The 23,586-nt window shown below is 35.4% G+C and overlaps 2 protein-coding genes across 7 annotated transcripts in view; both read right to left on the bottom strand.

The window, feature by feature from the left end:
* LOC149784302 (von Willebrand factor A domain-containing protein 5A-like) overlaps positions 1-23,586 on the bottom strand; it is a 133,081-nt gene that overhangs the window by 77,049 nt on the left and 32,446 nt on the right. The gene's annotated exons all lie outside the window — the stretch shown is intronic.
* Positions 376-23,093, bottom strand: LOC149784303 (von Willebrand factor A domain-containing protein 5A-like). Its single transcript, XM_089932329.1, has 7 exons — positions 22,985-23,093; positions 21,323-21,490; positions 16,584-16,755; positions 14,388-14,539; positions 12,857-12,887; positions 5,594-5,832; positions 376-2,651 (listed from the first exon to the last, which is right to left on the bottom strand). The coding sequence occupies exons 2-7, from the start codon at positions 21,464-21,466 to the stop codon at positions 2,547-2,549; spliced, it is 843 nt and encodes a 280-aa protein (XP_089788455.1). The 5' UTR covers positions 21,467-21,490; positions 22,985-23,093; the 3' UTR covers positions 376-2,546.

Genomic DNA, 23,586 nt, shown 5'->3' with positions numbered 1-23,586 from the left:
CGTTTCTTAACAAATAAATAAAATTATGTCTCTGGAGTTATTTATAAGCGATTTTGATTAAAGACGTTAATACGTGCAATTAGGAAGGTACAAAACAATTGCTGTGGGGCACGTGGTGAGATAATTGCACCACTGAATGGACCACATATTGGTATTCAAAATGACGCTGGTTGTTTATTTAATACGACCATGTTGGTGTGAGCTTTAACAGAAGACGTACGATTAACATGCCCTGACAATAAAGAAAGATACATTATCAGTGAAAATGTTATGAGAATTATATGGCAAATATGAAAATTTCAAACGTACACAATATAAGTATTTTCTTTACCAAAGAAATCTATCATTGTCTTTCAAATGACAGAAACTAATGTATTTTATGTTTTATGCCAAGTTTAATGTTTAAAAATAAAAGCAAACTGAGAAGTCGTCGAGCATATAATATACAGTACAAGCACAAGCAAAAGATAGGATACCATGAATGTACTATTCACGCCATCGTGGGACTAAATTGTAACATAATATATAAAAACGGATATTTAGTTATTGATGACAAATTGTTATGATTGTGCACAAGCGCTATCAGAGATATTTATATATAATGAAGCACACCAATCGTCTATTCGACTCAATATTATGGCGGCTGTCGTCTGGTTGAATGCCGGTAATGAGATAACTGGAAAATGATAGATATCACACTACTGGTTGCATGAAAACAGAAATCCAGTTAGTGTCGATGAAAATTACATATTTAAAAATAAGTGACAAACTTATACATATTACAAATTAAATTACATCAATGTAATGGAAAAGGTTCGATAATCTATACAAAACGGGGTTCATCTGACGCACAGTTAGGCGAATTAATGGAAAGATCCGGAGCAGCTATAGGCTGGATAGTACTTGCCGTGATTACCTATATTGCTTCACTACTTGACCCTATTGTTACAATCGTACCTTAATTGCCCTCAAATATCAACTTCCAGGACGGTCGAAAACCATACAAAACCGGGACAAACATTGTTTAAAGTTCTGCTAGCTCAAAATGACATCGGTTGGTATACGCGATTGAAACTTTCTCACCACTCACAGTTAAACACACATGTTACTACGTTAAGATCTATGCATGTGTGTTGTGGGATGCATCTGGCACACTCGAGTAGCATGTTGGGCATTTATGATCCATATCTTAGATCTACTGGTTCTGGCTAATACGGCGCAAGAGTCGCTTTCGAGAACTCAAATGAGTTATTTTCGAAAGATAATAAATAGTCTAGTTTAGACGTTTACATTAAATAGTCATGAGATGAAGACACAGAGCCAATACAAGGAATATGTACACAAGACAAAACTGATGACTATTACAAATGCACTGTATCCAATATATGCATATGTATGTATGTATGTATGTATGTATGCAGTGAAGTTTCTGTCTGTATGTATGTCTGCTTGCCTGTAGGCATTTAGGTATGATTTCATACATACGTATATTTTAAGCGAACATGATAAACAAGAGGTAAGGTTCTAAAATATAGTTCTAAATTATAGCATTAAAATAACATCGTTATACAAAATTTTCAGAAAAACTGAAAAGTAAAATGAAATCTGTTAAAATATGAGAGGTGTAAGATCTCTCTCATACTCATATATGAAAATAATGAAACGATATAAAAAAAACACCGAATTTCAGATCTAATATCACAGTTAGTCACAAATTGATACATATACGATACAAATAAAAAAGTTCTCTTGAAGAAATATGTTCATATTGAATAGATATTCTTGCCTAATGGAATCAAAGGTGGTGACGTCATTAAGTAATTGAGGATATTCTGTAATGCCTCTAGCTAAAGTTTAGGCAGACACTATTTGCAGCAAGATTTAGTTTTACAGCTTAAGAATAGACAACTATTTTTCATGTACCTCTAACGACCGATTACCGCGCTGATATTATCAAGTCATTGGTATTTGAAACCTACAAATGGACACGATATTATTATCATATTATTTGTCTCAGACTAGAAGCTGTTAAATACAATATGCAGTTATAAGATTTACTAGTATGAAACAATATATAAAGCATACGAGAGACCCGATACTCATCTGTGGGTTTTTATGATCACCAACTTTTAGCTTATGTATACAGAAATCTAAGAAGAAAAAAGTAATATAACATTTGCTTTTAATTGTCTTAATTGCTGAGAGCAGACAGAACATGATGATTTTAATATGGTCTTAATTATAGTTTATATGGAGATATTTGCAGGAAAAGGAGCATAATATTTATCAAATCTTGTAGAACGTGTTAGATAGTAACTTTGGAGATTAGCTCCTCTACAGAGTGCCCATGTAAGTCCATGTAAATGATGGCAAAGGCTATATTAAACAATGCTATATTACTCGTTTCTGAATTGAAATTAGAAATAGAATATATTTAAACGATACATGTCTTAACATTAAACACGCTATATGAACTCACGTCTGAAAATATTTAGAAGATAACTGATTTCCAGGATATCTGTATTTGTATAATGAGGTTAATGTATCTAATATTTAAAAGTCATATCATATATTGCATATATGTCATCTTGATCCCTTGTAGGCTTGTTTTTCATGATCTTCAGCAGTAACACACTTGACAAATATATGCCCTGTAACAAGTGTTGCGAAATCATTATAATGGGCTGTTCAATCTCAATGTTCAATTTTACCAAAAAACATAACAATTTTAGCCCTATTTACAGACATGAAAAGTAACCTTAAAATACAAATAAGAATAAAAAATGACAGAAGCAGAGAACAATATATGGCTTTAAGAGCTCAAACAGTCAATAAATGGGCCACAAATTAACTCCAATTAACCATAGACGCATGTTCTAGACCTAATAAACATGTACGCATATTAGAGTTAACTTCAAGTGCTGTTAGTAATAATACGCTTCTTCAAAAATGAATTTTCCAAGTTGAATATAACATAATATATATTATACACATAACACAGTCAATTGTATATCTTACGTAACGAAAACATCGGTGGATAAGGCCGAATATAGTAAATAAGATGATGAGAAGGGGTTGGTATATAAAAAGGTAGTTTGAGTGTAAATTAACATTTCCTGATAAAATTCTTTTCAAACAAATTTCGAGAAAGATAAAGGATTGTTAAAATTAACATCGAAATCAATGACAAATTTAAGAGCATTTCATACCATCAACATCTCAAACTGCAGTATTTACTATTTGCATGCGAGTTGGTCATTGTAAAGTAGCGCTAAAACTGGAATGTCGCCGATATCCATTTAAGAATATGGTTTCTCCATTTATGGCGGTAAAGAGAGACTTGTGGCGAGAAATTCGATTCGACAGTTTACAATAATGTACATATATGTGATTCCACTTTGACAGACTTTATTTTTATCGTGTAACATAATACTTTATTTTGTTTCTGAAATTGAATTATGATAAGTATATTACTAAGAACAGTAGTCAAAAGCATAAAAGGAGTCAAACTAACGTCCTATTACGTATTTTGGACTTCAAGAAACGCATATCAAATATTATTTTACGACTGCAATAATAGTTTTATTGCATTCATTTTCCTCACGACTACAGTATGCCCAAAACTAACGTTTCTATGATACTAAAAGTAATACAAGATTCATTCATTTATACATTTAAGTAGATCATCTTCCTGTCCCTCCGAAAGGTCCGCCTGTTAGAATGTAATTTTGTTTCTACTAACGAAATGGATTTTTGTATTATTTTACAGGTGAAAAGTTAATGAAATAGAAATTAGACCTTCAAGTGAAGAAAACAAAAGTAAGTATGACACGAACTTGAAAAATGAATATGACAATAATTTAAGGAAGAAAAGGACACAAGTTTTTTTTTATGAAAGCATATTAATCGTGGTTTGTTCCAAGGCTTTTGCTACGTTTTAAAAAATAATCTGTTTTCTGCCCATGTGCAAATGTACAGATGCCACACCTACTCTCTCTCTCTCACTAAATGTACGAAACTTTGCACCTAGCTTGTCGTAATTACGCTTCCTTCGTCATACAACTCAATACACTCGCAAAACCAGTTGGACAACGTGACATATTAGGTAATGCGATATTTAGTTTTGTCCATCAGTATGAACATAAATAATAGTGTCGGTAGGTTTGTCGAGTCTTTCTGGCCCTGACATTTCATTGCCATAATGTATTACCCTTTCTTAAAATGTTAATGTTAGTAATTGAATTAATGCATACTTCACCCCTGATAATGACACGCATACATTGTTTTAGGCTTTCTTAATGAATAGATAGAGTTCATGCTTGATGAACTCAGAAATTAAAGTGGAAAAATATGATTAGTACGATTGCCCAATTAATCGTTTTTAAAATGTATTTGAAATAAGAAAAGACGTATATACCAACCTATTTTCTTTTTTATCATACTTACTTTCCACCAATTTAGCATCAGGTTTGACACTTGTAGGTCACTTGGTACTTGGGGGATATTATTGACTGTTTCAAGCAGAAACCTTGACATTAATAAACGGGATAAGCCTTGCAGGTTTTTCACATGCTCCATGTTAATCAAACCGGAGACTCATCCCCACTCAAAAAGAGCTAAGAAGGTAGTAATCGGTAAAGGCGAGAGCTTTAGAACATTCAGCTCCCCAGTGCCCCTATTTGAATTTAAACAATCGGTTTACTGAGTTTGCGGAAGAATATAATGCATATGTCAGTGCTGATTGAGGAAAATGAAGGTTTTAGAAAACATCCATGACATATTAATACATAACCATGTATCACAATTTTTAATAGCGCTAAGAGACCATTTTGCAGTATTTGTTATATATCCACAACATTTTTCTATGCTGTTGGAAATGTAACATCTTTTAATGTTCTAATGTGTTAGTGTAAATGTCTTCGTGAAGAATTGTATTGTTTCTGTCATGTCTTCTTGCAATATAAATAAAGGATCTGCATTAATCATTATTATTAAAAGGTTTTAAGGGTTCTGAAGGAGATATGCTAAATTTATCTGCGTTTTGTTATATGTTTATATTGTATTTATCTCTCCTGCATATAGTATACAAAAAAGTTTAAACATCTTATACAATGGTGTCTTTGAAATTTAAACCTTAGTACAAAAAGTGTGCAAATAAGGATTATGTTTCTCTTTCAGACAGAAACGAACAATTCTTTTATATAAATACGTTAATATCAACTCAGATGTTGTTTGTTCCTTTGCATTTAATAATATAATATATAGCCCTGCAGAATCTTTATTCAAAACTCACAGAACTTTAAAACTGCAGATTTCAAGCTATTCTATTTGTGGATGAGTAAAGTGTTTCTTGGAGAGTGTAAGTCAAATATATGAAATCGGTTTACAGCGATAATCCAGTTATATTGTCATTTAACGCTGGTATGATACGATATTTAGATTCAGGTTTATACTTGATGACTAATGGGTTTTCGAAATAATACGAATAACATACAACATAGTTAAATACACCTTTTCAGTTAAGTCTATTTTATCCTCAAACCCACAAATAAACAGAGAAACTAGAAAAATCATAATGAATCAACAATATTACCTGTGTTGGGATACTACATTTAAGAATATCAGCTTGAGCACCTAGAAGATCAAGAAGCTCCCTGCTAAGATCCCATGATCCCTGACAATTTTGGAGTCTTATTATCTCCATGAGTATTGATTCATTGCTCCTTGCGTGTGTTGGACTAAGTTCTTCCACTTTACAATAGTCTGGTTCATCAGCCATTCTTGACTGTGGCAGGGCTAGGAATTTAGCTCGTCTAACTGAATGGGTGTCAGCTAAATATAGTAAATGTGATACAGATACATTAATACCAATGTTTAAGTTAGGTGTGTGATTCTCTGCAATTCCATTCAAATACATGCATTGGAACATTTTTCGGATAACTGAATTTTGTCATTTTAAATTTTCCTTTTGTTCAAGTACAATCTCTCATTGTGCTAAACCTGAAGTCACTACCAGAAGGTATAATTACTTCACGCATCCCTCATTGACCGCTGACCTACAGCAGATCGACGATGCTCAGAAGACTGCCGTCATTGACAGAGAACTCTCCCGACTGAACATCGACATGGCCTGTCTCCAGGAGACCTGACTGGCTGACAGCGGCACCATCAGTGAAGCCAATTACACGTTAGTTTGGCAGGGGAAGCCCTCGGTTGAACCTAGGCAGCATGATGTAGGATTTGCCGTAAAGAACACGCTAATTGCCTTCATTGAACCTGCGTCATCAGGTACTGAGATAATCTTTGCCCTCCGGATGTCAGCATCCTTAGACCCGTTCAACATCTTCAGCGTGTACGCCCCAGCCCTCTGTTCCACCCACGAGAAGAAAGAGAAGTTTTATAAGGCTCTGGCTCAGGCAATATCCAGTATCCCCAACAATGAAGGCCTTTACTTACTAGGATATGTCAATGCTAGAGTGGGAGCTGACCATGAGGCCTTGTTCACCTGTCTCGGGTTTTACGGAAAGGGCAATATCAACGAGAATGGGCAGCGTCTGCTGGAGATGTGCTCCTCCCACAGCGTATGTGTGACCGACACTTTCTTCAAATGCATGGAAATCCACCTGGCATCATGGATACACCCACGTTCACGCCACTGGCACCAGCTAGACCTCGTCATCACCAGGCGTGCAGAAATGGCCAGTGTCCTCCTCACCCGCAGCTACCACAGTGCCCACTGCGACACGGACCATTCCCTCGTAGCCAGCAAGGTGTAAATATTACCCAAGAAGCTGCCCCACGCCAAGAATAAGGATCACCCAAGCATCAACAACTGCTGTGCAAGCAACCAAGAGTAAACACAGCAGTTCATCAGCAAACTGAAGGAAGCTCTCACCAAAGTGACACCTGATGACACCTTTGACTCCAAGTGGTCCCATATCCGTGACTCTGTGTACAATTCAGCCATCACAGCTTACGGGAAGAGGGAGCGAAAGAATGTCGACTGATACGAGGTAAACTGGGAGAAGATGGAGCCCGTGAATGAGGCAAAGAGAAAAGCCCTCCTGGCATACAAGGCTGCACCTAGCCCCAGAACACAAGCCCTCAGGATTGCAAGAAACAACGCCCAGAAGACCGCCAGCCGCTATGTCAAAACCTACTGGCTGAAGCTTTCAACAGTATACAGACAGCTGCCGCCACCGGGGATGCAAGAGGAATGTATGAGGGTATCAAGAAGGCGACCTGCCCCCATCCCAGCTACAAGACGGTCCCCCTCAAGTCCATGATGGACGAAGTCGCCACAGACCAGAGGAAACAACTGCAGCGATGGGTTGAGCAGTATCTCGAGCTATATGCAACCCAAAACAATGACACTGGCACTGCCCTGGACGCCATTCCAGATCTGCCTGTCATGGAGGAGCTAGACACGCAGCCCACCCTGGAAGAGCTCGGAAAAACCATCGATTGTCCTGCCTGGTGGAAGGCTCATGGAAGCGACGGCATTCCGCCTGAAGTCCTCAAGAGCGGAAAACCAGCACTGCTCCAGCCCCTACACATGCTCCTGTGCCTCTGCTGGGAACAGGGATTCATCCCACAGGACATGAGTGACCCCAACATCGTCACTTTGTACAAAAACAAAAGAGACCGTAGCGACTGCAACAACTACTGGGGCATCTCCCTCCTCAGCATCGTCGGAAAGGCTTTCGTCCGTGTTACCTTACCGCGTTTGCAGGTCCTAGCCTCCCGCGTCTACCCAGAGTCCGAGTGTGGATTTCGAGCCGGACGGTTAACTGTATACATGATCTTCTCACTACGCCAGCTGCAGGAGAAACAAACAAGGCTCTGTCCTTGCGCCGACGCTCTTTGCCATCTACTTTTCCATGCTTCTCAAGGGCTTCAGCGAGGGAGTGTACATCCGTAGCAGGGCTGACGGCAAGCTGTTCATCATGGCCCATCTCCGTGCTAAGACTAAAGTCACATAGGTAGTCATCCGTGAATTGCTCTTCGCCGACGATGCAGCCTTGACACCACACACGGAAGATGGACATCAGCAGCTGGTATGCCGCCTCTCCCACGCTTGTAAGGAATTTGGACTGACTATCAGTTTGAAGAAAACGAACGTCATGGCGCAGGACGCAGACTCCCCTACCTATGTCACCATCGATGGGTACAATTTGGAAGTTGTCGAGAACTTCACATACCTCGGATCCAACATCACCAGCTCACTCTCCATTGATTCTGAGATGAACGACAGGATTGCCAAGGCAGCAGCAGTGATGGCCAGACTTAACCAGAGGGACTGGAATAACCCCTACCTCACCGAGAAGACCAAACTGCGTGTCTGCCAAGCCTGCGTGCTCAACTCACTTCTCTACAGCAACGAAACTTGGACCACCTATGCAAGACACGAAAGGAAACTCAACAGCATCCACATGTGATGTCTGTGGCGCATTCTGCACATCCAAAGGCAGGACAAAGTACCCAACACAGAGGTTCTAGAACGTGCCAACATGAACAGCATGTTCTCCATTCTCACAGAGAGGCGCCATCGCTAGCTTGGCCATGTCAAGAGAATGGATCCAGGTCGCATTCCCAAGGACCTGTTATATGGGGAGTTAGCAGAAGGTGCAAGACAAACTGGACGACCACATCTGCGTTACAAATACGTTTGCAAGAAGGATATGAAGACGGCAAACATCAATGTCAGCGATTGGTAGAGCTGTGCAAACAACTGTTCCAGCTAGCGTCTAGCTGTCAGGCAGGGAGTTCAAAACGCAGAGGAAGACAAAAAATAAAATAAGCTGAAAAGAGAGCTAGAAAGAAGGATAAGCAAAAGCTTACTTTGGAGCTACGCCATCATCTCCCGTAGACGGACGGATACCAAGACATGTATAGTTTTATAGATGAGTAAATATATATATATATATATATATATATATATATATATATATATATATATATATATATATATATATATATATATATATATATATATATATATATATATATATATACATGGGCATATATTAGGTGCAAGCATAGCATTGTGCCCTTGACATTATAAAAGTATTATTTGTAGTATTAGAGTCCTAGAACTCTTCAATTAAACACGACTGCTGACTATAGGTCTTGTTAATATGGGAAAGAACGACCTCATGCCAACTCACTGACCACCTTCAACACCGCATTTTTATTTCTACACAGTCTTGAGGTGTGTGTGAGTGATGATGCATTTGTGTATGAGCGAGAGAGAGAGAGAGAGAGAGAGAGAGATATAAAAGAAAATAAAAATGACCTATGCACTACTTATGCACACACTCACACACACGTAAACACACACACACACACACACACACACACACACACACGCACACATATATATATATATATATATATATATATATATATATATATATATATATATATATATATATATATATATATATATATATATATATATATATATATATATAAAGACACAAACTGTCATTCCCTTCTGGTAACACAAGTCAATTGTTCTGTGATATATAGTATACATACCTAATGGTACATTATATTTTGGGAGATCATTGATTATGACCCATTGTATATTCAAAAGACAAACAGTAACAAACGATCACATTTCAAGACTGAGGGAGTGCGTCCCTTGGTTCTGAGTTATATGAGCCTTTTCCCACCGAGCTTGAATTAAAGAGAATATCGATCCTATTAAAGGCATAGAAAAGACAATAGTAGGGAGGTCCGCTAAAGGAGCAAAATATATGAGCAACATGTTTCGTACAGATACCTAGACAATAATACAAGGGAAGACAACCGTTTCCTTCTTAATGTACGGAATGTCATTGATATCATACAGTAATTTGATCTTCCGCAATAGAGTTTGGTACAAAAGGAATGAAAAATTAATCCCAAACAATAACAAGACAAGGAGAGAAAAAACAGAAGAAAAAAAACACAACAAAAACAAAAGGCTTTATTGGCATCATACCTTTTCTGAAGCGTCTTCTTATCCCATCAAATAAACTGCCAAGAAAGCTCCGGGATGATCTGTACTCTGGCATCCTCATATATTTCTTTTAATTTGGGGTCTAGCCTTGCAAGAGACCTCTGTATTAAACAAGTTGTTCATTTTATAGTTTGTTTATAATGGTGCCGATCGGAATAATTAGCTTTTATTCCATTCTTTACTGCATAAATCGCTTACTTAGCACATATTTTATTGAAATATCGAAAGATTTCGTTCGCTAAGGGTTTTAGTTTGGATCTTATAAGGATGCCTCTATATTTTAGACTGCGATATTCTATGCCTGTTTTTAGTTAGGAAACATTTTCTTGGAATCCCACACGACTAAATGTGGGTGGGGGGTGAGTCACAGTCTATCATCTAATCCACCCTTTGGATTTAAGTTATTAAAAAATGCATTATTTCACTATTGTCCATTTCTTTGTTCCTTTTTTTTCTTTCGGCGCATCTCTTTCCATTATCTCTATTTTTCTACCATAGTTCTGCTTGGGTAGATATATGTTGAGATGATGCTATTGATCGATATTAAAATGTGTCCACCTCAAAGTAGGATCTAATCCTTGCTATCTGGCTTAATTGTAACTTTCGAATGCGATATTATATTTAGCAAATGAGTGGAAACAAACACTGACATTTATCTGTTCGTTTGGATTTAACAATCATTGTCAATTTTAATTAGGTTTATTATTGTATTCTACGACACATAATCTTCATTTCAGATTCCTGTTGAGAACATAGATGATCTAATTTATTTGCCTTGTTTATAAAATTGTCCATTTTCTCGTTCCCTTGGTGCTACTTCACTTTCGATGCCTATGATATGAAGATGCTAGAGTGGACTGTAAGGCATAGATGTAAAGAGCTTGGAGTCCATGTTGAATAATGCAATAGTTGTAATTCAAAAGAAGTAAATTTTCACTCCCCTGGGCAGCCAATATTTTGTATGTAAAGATCGTCTTTGAATGTGAATTTACTAAATACAATTGTTTATCAAGAAGGCAAGTTGATAGCCTTTTTACGGGTATTGCTTGCAAAACTTCCTGCATATTTCGCACACTTCAGTTTGAAATATTAGTGTACAGGTACTGAAATGTAAATGGGTAGAAACCATCAGAAATATTGGGTGGTATAGATTCAGATTTTACCATTATCTAGGCCAGTGATTCTCAAAGCGGGGGGTTTCAATTACCTGAGGTAGGGCGCTAATGATGGAAAATACTTTTCACGGGATAAGGTAGGGGGCGCCAAGGATGGCCCGAAAAAGTTTGGAAACCACGGATCTAGGCGATCAAATGTCTTTTCTCTTGGGTAACCTTTATCGGAAAATCTCGGTGTCTCAGGATTTCCTTGTTTATGTATATTGGATAGAAAGTAAAATCTGACAGCCATGTGATTCATATATGTTTGTATCTAGCCTTCATCGTCAAATATATCATGTTTGACAGACAGTAATAATTTTGTGTGTTTTGCGGTTAGGCCAGGGTCGAAAATTTCGTAAACGCGTTCGATTACTCAGTTACTAAACAGCGTAATCCGATCTGGTCCTCCACTGTTTTCTTTAACTTCTTTTTTTGTTATATTATCATACCTACAAGATACACAGTGCTGCCACAATGTTTCTGTATTTATCCAAACACAATAGAAACAAATTGTACAAAGATTTCCGCCATGAAGCAAATGCACATTAAAATTAAAGAATCACAATTTGTGATTGACGTGATTTATGTAAAGCCAAAAAGTATTACATTTGGGTAAGGCGTTTGAAGAGGAGACGGTAACTAGGAAGTTCCAGATCAACATAAAAGATCACAAATCAGATCCACTGCAAATCGGATTTGATGTAGGTGAGACAAGGGTTATCTTGCTGAGTGCAGAAAACTAACACAATTTCTATTAAACAGACAGAAACACTCAAATCATTCAAAGGGCTCAAAACAAATCAAATTAATAACTGATCGGAACTCTGTTTCTAGTCAAGTACTCTTCAACACTTTAAACAAATATAAACAGAACATCACAAAACGTAAAGATAATAACCTTTAATAACTTTGCAAAGTTGACATTGAACATGTGCATAAAAAGATAAGTTAAATCTCAGTAGAACTTCAACAATAAATGGACAACATCAAAGACAAATACACCAGCAATATAAAATATATTCTTATACAAACTATGTGGACAAATATTCAAAAAGTCCCTTTAAAAACAGGTATTAAACTTGAAAATTGCAGGATAAAAAACTGCTTGACAGGACGATAATCACCTTACAAAACTTGCAATCATGTGTATGTTAATTGGCAGAATATATTGTTAACATAACGCTTAAGCATATCATTCTCACCCTTTACGTTTCTTACTCTTAAAATATAAAACTGATTTCGTAACATCTCATACAGCTCAAGAATGTTTACACTTGTGTTGTCAATGATACAATGATTTGTACTGAGATTTCTAAGTTAACATTCCTGCTTACCATTCAAGCAAACGTACCTTGATCGGATATTTAGTGACTAATATCTGACATAAGGCATAAGCATTCCACCAAAAAAAATGAAAACATTTCGAAAGGTTACGAAAATTGTAGCAAAGATCTAATTATTTATTTGATTAAAATGATGCATTATTACGTTGCAAGTTTTTATAATTGCGCTTGGCATGGGAATGTTATTTGTCATTTAATTATTGCAACATTAACTGATAACAAACATTTAAGACACCAACTCAGAAATATTGATCGTCATTATCACCGTCATCATCATTATTATAGTGATTGTGATGATAATAATTAACAACATCTTCATCCTCTCTTTGCAAGATAGAATAATGACTTACGTGCATATAAGATTCCACCACACGAATCAGTCTGGAAGCGAAAAGTTAATAATTCGTTAATTTTATTTTAATGAAATAAACATGTAAAAACTGAATTAAGACAGGAATAATATTCCTTTCACAATATCAAGCAAACATTTTGAATGATCTTCGGGTTTCCTGAGATAAACGTTGTGCTGCTATCGCATAAAATGGACATCGCCCAGTATAGTTAACTGAGTTGTCGTGATTAGCGTTTGATTTATTATTTCATTTCATTGCAAAGGGAGATGAAATAAACACGAAGCAAATAAAATCGACGAACAAATTTTGGCATGTCGATGCTAAGAAAATACACTGAAATGTCTACGAGATATACTGGTAGAGTAAGATAATATTATTATAAAGTCCATGCATAATAAAAGTACCAAATAGGCATCATATGTACATTAAAACAAGGACAAAACAACATATGTTAGGAATTAATTTAGTTTAGGGTTCCCAGATGCTCGCCTGTAATGTTTTTGTTTTACTGTATATTTATAAATCAATGTGTATAACCCTTTTTAAGTTGGTGTGGATGTTTATAATTCTAGCAAACTAATTTGATCTTGGTCTACCAACAAAAGTTTTAAACGTCGTAACCTAAGATAAACTTCACAAAAGCTCTAATCATGATTTGATTAAAATTATCCATTGCTTCTGTGAGTGTGACTCACAGAAGCATTAATAGTCACCATAGTCATCATGGTTATCGTGATTTAAGATGATAATATTTAACAAAATCTCCATCATGATTTACACAATATAAAAACAATGACGTACCCCAAAACAGAAGGGAGAATTTGCTGCAACTATAACGGCGTTTTTGGTATTATTGGTCGCTATATTACTCAATTTCAAGTCGAAGGGAGATTAAATAAACGTGTCACACATGCGAGTTTAGACAATATTGATTTTATCCTTATTTTAAAATTTTCATTTCTTCGCATTATTAATGATGCAACTAATGATGATATCAGGCATCTTTAGAGTTGGCATGGAGGGACACTTGTGTAATCGTCTATGTTGCTGAAAATGATATATAATATATACATATATATATATATATATATATATATATATATATATATATATATATATATATATATATATATAATTCTGTTTTCATGTTAAGTATCAATTTACAACATATATATATATATATATATATATATATATATATATATATATATATATATATATATATATATATGCCTATACTCATTCCTGCTTCAGAGCAGATATCTCGTCATAAAGGTTTTTAGTCGTGTTGGTGAAGTTTAAGCGAGAGATAAAAACATAAATTCATATGTCTGATTTAGTAGTTTGAGTACAGGATACAATTTACAAAGTTCCATTCAATGTTTCATAAATTAAAAATATTTTTATGAGAATATTTTCTTTAAAATCAAATAATTTCAAATGCTTCTGCTATTTTACACAAATAAGATTTTGGTTTGAAAATTTTTCAAGAGCAACGTATTTCAATTGTCGGCTCATTATTATTTACATTGAGACTCTTGTATAGTGTTGCATGTGGAATAATTATTGTCTTTGGAAAGTCACTCTTCACTTTTTCCTTGGTGTCGACCATGACGAAGGCTGTGTGCTTTGAAATCACGTTTGCTGACTTGCTTACTCGTATTATCTGTTCTTTTGGTGCTAGAATTAAACACGTACATACAAGATATTATCAAGAATTAATGCTTCATATGTAGTACTCTTCTTTAAATGAATTTTTACTTTTGAAACACTGTCAAAAATGACTTGTCCATATACTCGTTATTATTACTGTCAGATACTGACTTGTTCTGTTATCACTTCTGCTATTCTGTATGTTACATGTATAGCTATGTGGTCTTGATATAATTGCAAAGCATATGTCTCTAATATTACGAAGATAAATGTAAATGAGTTTCACAATTAATGAGACCACCCATCAACCAAAATTAGCATCATTTGATAAAATATGGCAGCAATTTCTGTAATATTCAGCTCTGTAAAATGAATTGCTCTTTGCCCAGTAGGCATTATATTGTGCACTTCTTTGAACGCAAAGGTATGATCTGTACAACGTATGCATTACACACACACACACACACACACATACATATATATATATATATGCTTTAAATATAGCGTGTGCATTTTATTATTTGTGATATATAAACAGGTCTTAAAATCACTTTATTTCAATCGGATTACTAAACACAAGCCCATCACGGTATCAAGCAGTATTCGCTTCAGTGAAGTGTGCAACCGTGGAAACTTTCCTTATCACCATTTATAGAAATGCTATATATTATTATTTTAAACAGTTTGGCCGGCTTTTATGGAGTCGATTTTCCAATAGGAATTGGAAAGAATATTATGTCTGTCGGAATATGGTCAAGTTAGCCCACAAGGGCTCGTTAAAAATACAGCTAAGGGTAGAGATCAATTGTGACATAATATTATCCATGCACAACCTTTTACCGTGGTAAAATAGCTCCAACGAGCTGATGTTTCTTCTTCTGTAATTTAATAACTACTTTAAATAAAATTTGTTATGTGTCAACTGTCCCAAACCAAAAACTGAAAATGTCATAAATACATTATAGCAAAATTAAAGTAACTGGCATGTTTATTAAAATAATTATTAAACTTTAGCTGGAAACATCGGAATCATTCTCATCAAAATCGATGGGTATGCTCACATAGCCTAACACTAATCAACTATGTGACAGAAATGTTCATCTGAGGTCCAGTGTTGACAAATCGTGAAACTTGTGTCAAATTTTCTATCGAGTTTGCAGAAAAAGTTATTCCTTTAGTGATAATTTGTAACAAATTCTGCATTTAAATGTTACTGGTTCTATACGTAGCATTATTAGTTTAGCAAATGTTTGGGATTAATTTTATTCGCCATAAACGAAATGTAATGAATGTGAGCCAGATTTCACTACTGTATTTCTTCTTCCTCTTTAAACTATTTGCGTTAAATATAAAAACGATGTCCTTAACTTAATCTCAAATGGGTAATGATTTAACATTAAATTCAATAATTCAAATTATGTACGTCGTAAAAATAATGTCCATCATTTCAATAAGGGACTTGCAAGAACGGTCTTTTCCTAGAAGAAACCGTTGAAAGAAATTGTCCTTTCATCTGCATTGGTATGTAAATTCTGATGGCAGTTTATATTTACAAAATGAATGTGTTCCAAAGAATGGCAGTGTCCTTGCCGTTTTGTCCCATTCTCAACAATGATCATTTCCGAAGTACGGTATTTTGTCTCTCTTTTCCTGAATAAGATGACAGCGGACATACTAGTATGTCCCAGTTTTAAAATGGGACATAATGAATAATACATTTGTCAAGTGATCTGATGCAGTTTTGATATTTCCACTGAGGTTAAGATGCCTTCTTTTAAAATTAGCCAGAATATGCTCAACGTATATCGGAGAGAAGATCGCCATGCTAGTACAGACTTATATACATATACATTCCTCACAACCGACTTTCTTGGATTATATATTTGATATCATGGCCAATCTCTACACTTTTAACAAACTTCAAATGTTGTGATCTCTAGACAGTTGTAGACACCCAACGTAATAATTAATCAATTTAGTACTTTTAGGATTAATATGTCAAGCAGGAATACTAAATGAATTAATATTCTACATGGTGAGCACCAATCTCTACATTTAAGTTTATAATTACCATTATTTAGCTGTAACTGCCTAATCTGAGCCCTGGCCGCAAGCCGGTGGATAGGAAAAGATGTACCATCTTCCTTTCCAGCTCCAGCGTGGAATGTAAATGTTTCCTTGTGTTCAAATTGGTTGGATATAATTTTCCCCTTAAAGGTCAGGCGGCAGGTATGATCTGGGTCCTAGACGAAACAAATCTGCTTTATTAAATAACTGTCTCTTGAAATTTTACTAAACATGGTCATTAATAATAATAATAATAATAATAATAATAATAATAATAATAATAATGGTACTAATCTTTACTTGTAATACAGTTCACTGGCCGTTGATAAATATCCATATATTATGTGGTACGAAAGGATGTTTTAGTGCATAAGAAAAGAACATCGCATCTATTGGAAGTGTTATATACGAAATCAATAGTTAATGCATTTTTCGAATTGGGTAAAGTGTGTGTGTGTGTTTGATTAAGATTTTAACGCAGATTTAACAATTGTTCAGTCATAATGCTACGATGTCTGTAGTGTTGCACTTTATAGTGAACTGTCTAGCACTGGGACATCGTGCGGCAGACATGTATCATCTTGTCCCTCCCAGTCACATTATCCTGACACCGGGCCCAGTCCTAACACTTACCTATTAACGCTGGCCAGCAAGCAAGTCAGCTGTTAGTACCATTTTTGTAAGTATTAGGTATGACTCGGCCGGGAAATCGAACACACGACTTCCCGCATCCGAGGCGGACGCTCAAACTACTGGGACACCGCAGCGGTTGAATTGGTTAAAGTACCAGTCTATACATAGATAGATAGATAGATAGATCGATAGATCGATAGATAGATAGATAGATAGATAGATAGATAGATATCACAGTAATCATATAAGCACAATTAAAGAAAACTAGAAAGCCAGTATGGAGCAAGATTTGTGATATGAATCTAGAATCTTTTGTAGCATGAACTGATGATCACACAGGTTCTCTAAATTTCAAATAGTTTTGTCGCACAATATTGCTGTATTAGCCATCATAAGTCTACTAGTATGACTTTTCATAAAATCGTAATCTTTCTTGAATTTGGATTTTTATATAACATGGAGTTAAAATTTTATTCATAATTCTCCATATTACGGACAAACAGTGCTAAAACAAAATTCCTTGACAATATTTTTAAAACATATTTTAATATCTTCCTGTGTTACTTCTGTTAGACAATTTTGATGCTATCAGCACATAGATTACATACTGAAGATCACTATCTAGTAACAATTATAGATATCTTTAGCGCCTGAGTACACCCAACATTACCAAATCCAAATGTAGATATAATTTATTTAATCCAGAAATCAATAGTTTTCAATATAATTCGCATCGAAAAGCTCCCAAACCTCAGCCTCACAATTAGGAATGGGATTAATCTTCAAGTCAAAGAGACGAAACAATCTAGTTACTGGTCTTGTGCCAAATTTTCAAAGACTTTGCTTCAGTATATTATTATTATTATTATTAGTAGTAGTAGTAGTAGTGGTAGTAGTAGTAGCAGTAGTATTGAAATGTAACGGTCACTTGAGAAAAATCTGAGGTATGAAAACAAATATGATGATTTTGTTCTGCTAGGTTATTATTCAACATACCAATCAAACTCGTAATATTTTCAGGTTTGAATTTCATACAGAAGCAAATTATTGTATACACACAAGAACCATCATACTCGTACTGTTATATTGGAAATTATGGACAAAATCCGAAGTTCTCTGACTAAAACAAAGATATTCGATGAGTGCTAGCCTATCATACCTGGAGATCTGACAATCTGTATGCTTACTGAGCCCATATGTTCGTTCAAAATTAACCAGAAATGATTTTGTGCATGCATCTTTGAGAGAGATATTATATTATAGACTGGATTCTTCATAGAGCTGATGATATCATTCTACGGTCCTCACTGGTATCTCATGACCTTGCATTAGATCACCTCTGCATTATATGCCATCTTGACGTATCAGTCCCTAACCCTCCACATTTATATGCTGCTAAGAGAAACCTATGTATGATAAATATAACCAAAATTAATGCACGACATTCAAGCTAACTCAACAACTTTCTTATGTCCTACCGCAGAACAACTTGCCCCATCTGACAATTGCAGAGTATCAATTCAAACGTGTTTTCCATGGTATAACAGTGTTAGGGACCAGCTTCGCTCTGCTAAAAGAGACCGCCGTAAAGCTGAGAGGCTTTGGCTTTCCACCCAACTCACTATTCATAAGCAAATATAAGAAGCCGCTAAGAAGAATGTCACAAATAGAGTCCATACAGCGAAATCAGCCCACTACACTACTAAGATCATGGAAAGTTCCAGTTGCAAAGACCTCTTTGAGATTAACAAGCTAATGTCAAGGAACAAATCTACACCACATCCACCTACCTTATGTCCAGTCGACCTTCCGGACATGTTTGCAAATTTATTCCGTGACAAAGTACAGACCATTAGAGATAAGCTTGACACCACAGTTTATGTTGACTCGTCGTCACCATACAGTTGGGATACAAAATTTGAACGGCAACCATTAGGAGCATTTGAACCTGTCTCTATGGATTTCGTACGTACCATTTTGATGAAGAGTTCACCAAGGTCATGTGAATTTGATCCAATTCCATCATCACTGCTGCTTGAGTGCTTAGATCCAGTATTCCCTCCATTAACTGATGTCATTAATACCTCTGTCTCATTCGGGGAATTCCCATCATTTTTCAAAACTGCCATTGTAAAGCCTCTGATGAAGAAACCAACACTAGACCATGCCTATTTAAAGAACCACCGCTCAGTTTCTAACCTCCTACACATATACAAAATATTAGAAAAGGTTGTTCTATCTCAGCCTGTATCTCATCTAAAATCAAACAGTCTTTTTTTGCTATGTACAATATGCATATCGCCCTTGCCAAAACACTGAAACTACTCTTCTAAAAGTAGATAATGACATTATCTCTGCGTTGGATAGCGGACAGATTACAGGCATCACCCTCCTGTATTTGTCTGCAACATTTGACATAATATACCATGATATATTACTTCACCGTCTCTAGCCTGTATTTTTCATTCATGATACAGCCTTACTGTGGTTCAAGTCCTACTTGGTCAACATAACACGAATTGTATATGCAAATGGAATACACTCCAGCCCAGTTAATCTATGTTGTGGTGTTCTACATGTGTCTGTTCTTGGACCTGTTATCTTCATTCCGTACACTCAGCCGCTCACAAGTGTCATAGATCATCACTCAGTGTCTCACCAGTTGTACTCTGATGACACCGAAATATACAAATCTAGCCACTCAGCTGAAGTTGATGCTACCATCCAACGTGTAGAGAGCTGCATTTCTGATGTGAAATCATGGATGACATGTAACATGCTGCAGTTGAATGATGATAAAACTGAGGCCATTCTGATCACAACACAAAGACATTCTCATTCACATCCTTTACCTCAGATAATAAATATCAGCAACACGAGCATTAAACTCACGTAATCAGTACGAAACCTAGGTGTTACTCTGAACAGTGCTCTCACATTGCACCAACATGTCATGAACATATGCAAGGCTGCATATCTTGAGCTGAGACGCATCAGCTCATTTCGCAAATATCTTTCAGTTGATGCCACTAAAACAGTTGTGTGTTCATTAGTACTTTCAAGACTGGATTATTGTAACTCAGTTATGTCTGGTTTATCTCAATATCTGCTCCAGAAACTTCGAAAAGTTCAAAACACAGCTGTTTGGATCATACTTAGAGTACCACGATCAGAGAACACCTCCCCGCTGCTCTGTACCCTACACTGGCTATCCATTCGATCCAGAATCAAACACAAAATATGTTATCTGTACTAAGTTTCTCTGTCGGATTCTAGTCCAAAATGCCTATCGGACCTCACCCATGTGTACACTCCAGCAAGATACTTAAGCTCCTCTCATGCAATCGTACACTCATATTTCCCACTATGAAAACAAAGTCATATGGACATTTTTCTTTCGCATACCAGGGCCCAGCAACGTGGAATGAACTTCCCAATGAACATAGACATAAAGACACATTGACCACATTCAAGAGGGTTCTCAAAACTCACATATTTTCGACTGCAAGAACAAACTTAAAGACATAATAATGTTTCCTTCCTTAAATATTCTCAGCATATTTTTTAATGTCTTTTTTATTTCATGTTGTTTATTTTTGTAATCATTTCAATACATGTTTTTTTATTTTTATTTTATAGGTGTTGTCTAATGTTGTAAAGCGCTTAGAGCTTCTAAAGATTAGGCGCTATACAAAGTCCTCATTATTATTATTATTAATATTACTATTATTATTATGTTGTTGTTCAATTAAATGCGATTTTGTTCCTACTCTACACACAAGTTCGACTTAATTTCTTAATATTAAATCCCTCGTTATGAAATCTTAGTTGCTCAGTTATTCGTAAGGCAGTTTACACGTTTGTCAGTTAGCGATGTTCAATGTGTTTATAATTTTGCAATGATAAGAGTAATAACGCTGGAAATTGAGATAAAATGGTAATGCCATATTTTCGTAGCTTGCATTTTCCTTAGAAGGTTACATCTGAACACAAAATAAAAATCATATATGTAATATTGATCATGCAAACATTGTTTAGAGACAGCTTATAAAGTCAAATACGCACGCATTATTATATTTGAAGAGACCAGTTCTAAGATTGTATACATACCACTTTATGTGTCCCTGACAGCAGAAGGAAGACAATATGTCGTTCTCCAAAGTAAACATACGGTAATTCTTCTGGCATCAAAATCTTGGTGACAGATGTAGGTAACTCCCAAATCATGTCTACTTCAGTTGCAGCTGGTTGCATGCCACATTTTAAAAGTGATATAACCTGGTAATGGCATAGATCAGTTCAAATAAAAGAAAACATGTGTGACTTATCTCACCACTTTCTTGGTCCACAGTTTTTGTATCAATATTTATTTTCTGACTAGATTATCTTTCGGCCTGGAAACAGGGATAATTATCAGGATGAAGTAAGGCAGTTGTGTGAAGAATAACACGTAACTTTCAATATTAGGAATGCATGTTCCTGTTCATTAATTATATTTTAACAATTTCTTTACTCCGGAAATGCTAGTCTGCAGGATATTCAACATTATTTATGCGTGTCGATCGGTGTCCATTCCAAATACGTTTCCTTACACTGGACACGTATATCTGCCATTTATTTCTTACCTTTCTTAAAATTGTCCTCGAGATGAAACGTTATTTATTACCTTCCATAACACTGCTTCAGAAATGATTTGTAATATAATTGTAAATTTGTGATAATTACGAAATTTGTAAGGACATACCTGATACAGTATGTCAATGCTACTATTGTAATTATCTATCTTTATATCTATCTATCAATCTATCTATCTATATATCTTTCTAGCTACATATCTGTCTATCTATCTATATATCTATCTATATATCTATCTATCTATCTCTCTCTCTCTCTATCTATCTATCTAGATATCTAGATATCAATCTATATATCCATCTATCTATCTATCTATCTATCTATCTATCTATCTATCTATCTGTCGATATATCTATCTATATATCTATATATATCTATGTTTTTTTTATACCTTTTGTTGATTAGAATCTGTTCTTACTGTATTGTAGATAGCGTATACAAAAACATTGTTCCTGCATTTCCTAGAGGTTCTTAACCGTATTATTACTTCTATAAGGAAATAATCTAAAAAGAAGCAGCTTCGCCCAAATTATATAATTGAAAAACTTCTAAAATTACACATAATAGTTTCGACAGAAGAAGTTTTACTTTACATTTTTAATATTTCGTTTCCAGTGGAAATAATACCTTTGAATCGAGCAGAAATGAAGACATCCTATGATATTTTCACAGGGATACTTTGTTTTAATTATCCATATATTATGCAACCAGGTCTCTGTCTCCCTTTCTTGCTCTCTCTCTCTCTCTTTCTCACCCTCTCTCTGTCTTTATATATATATATATCGTACAGAAACAGACAAAATATACATTAAAATCATCATTTATAAGATCTGATTTAAGAAAGACAGAGCTGATAAACAGACCCGAACATATACATCGATGATTGTACAAGCCAATTTAACTCTGCTTTTACTTTCTCTTAGATGACACGTATCGAAGCGTTTTAGAATATTGGATGAATCTATAATTTAGGTGCAGAACATCGATTAAAAGTTGCTCAGGGATGAGTGAATCCCTCACTGAAATAAAAGAATTAATGGCATTTGTTCTTTATATTTGCTGTTCGTTACGATCAAAGTCGAAAAGCATATTTTATAATGTCATGGGAATTCCCATTAGATGCGTACAAAATATTACCTTTGGCTGAAGGCGCTCTGTGCCTGTGACAAAAATCTCCTTCCCTTTCCCTGCTTCAGCAAGACCTCTAACCAAAGCTGTCGAAGCTCCATGTCCAATACCAACAGTAAAAACTCTTCAAAAGAGATCAATCGTGAAGTATGACCCTATCCGTTGGCGAATTTGTATTAAATATCATATAGGGAACAGTAAACTAATATGCCTTTTATATAACATACATCATCTGAGTCGAATTGTCAGTTTAATTGGCAATCAAATAATTGAAATTAATGGATGCTTGCTATGTATTTATTTTGTAAATAGCATATATATCGAAGTCTATAACAAAAGAGAATACATTTAGTTCACGAAACCATATTTGGAATCTAAGCTTTGTCTCGTGTTACATCATGTCCTAGTCATATAGTTAATTTATGACAGAATACGACATATGTATATTAACAAAATAAGGTATTTACGTAGCAAATGTTTTACTTTGAACATTTAGGAATTTCTTTGTTGTAAGCATCCCATAACTCAAATATGTTCCTGTCAACAGTGATTCATTGGAAACATACCACTTTTGCAGATCGTCTTCGATGATGAGAACATTGATATCTCAG

This window comes from Sinohyriopsis cumingii, chromosome 14, assembly GCF_028554795.1.
Source record: "Sinohyriopsis cumingii isolate HCF-2022 chromosome 14, ASM2855479v2, whole genome shotgun sequence".
Taxonomy (NCBI): Eukaryota; Metazoa; Mollusca; class Bivalvia; order Unionida; family Unionidae; genus Sinohyriopsis; species Sinohyriopsis cumingii.
Note: the sequence above shows the minus strand (reverse complement) of the source record. Positions and strands in the feature narration are given on the sequence as shown.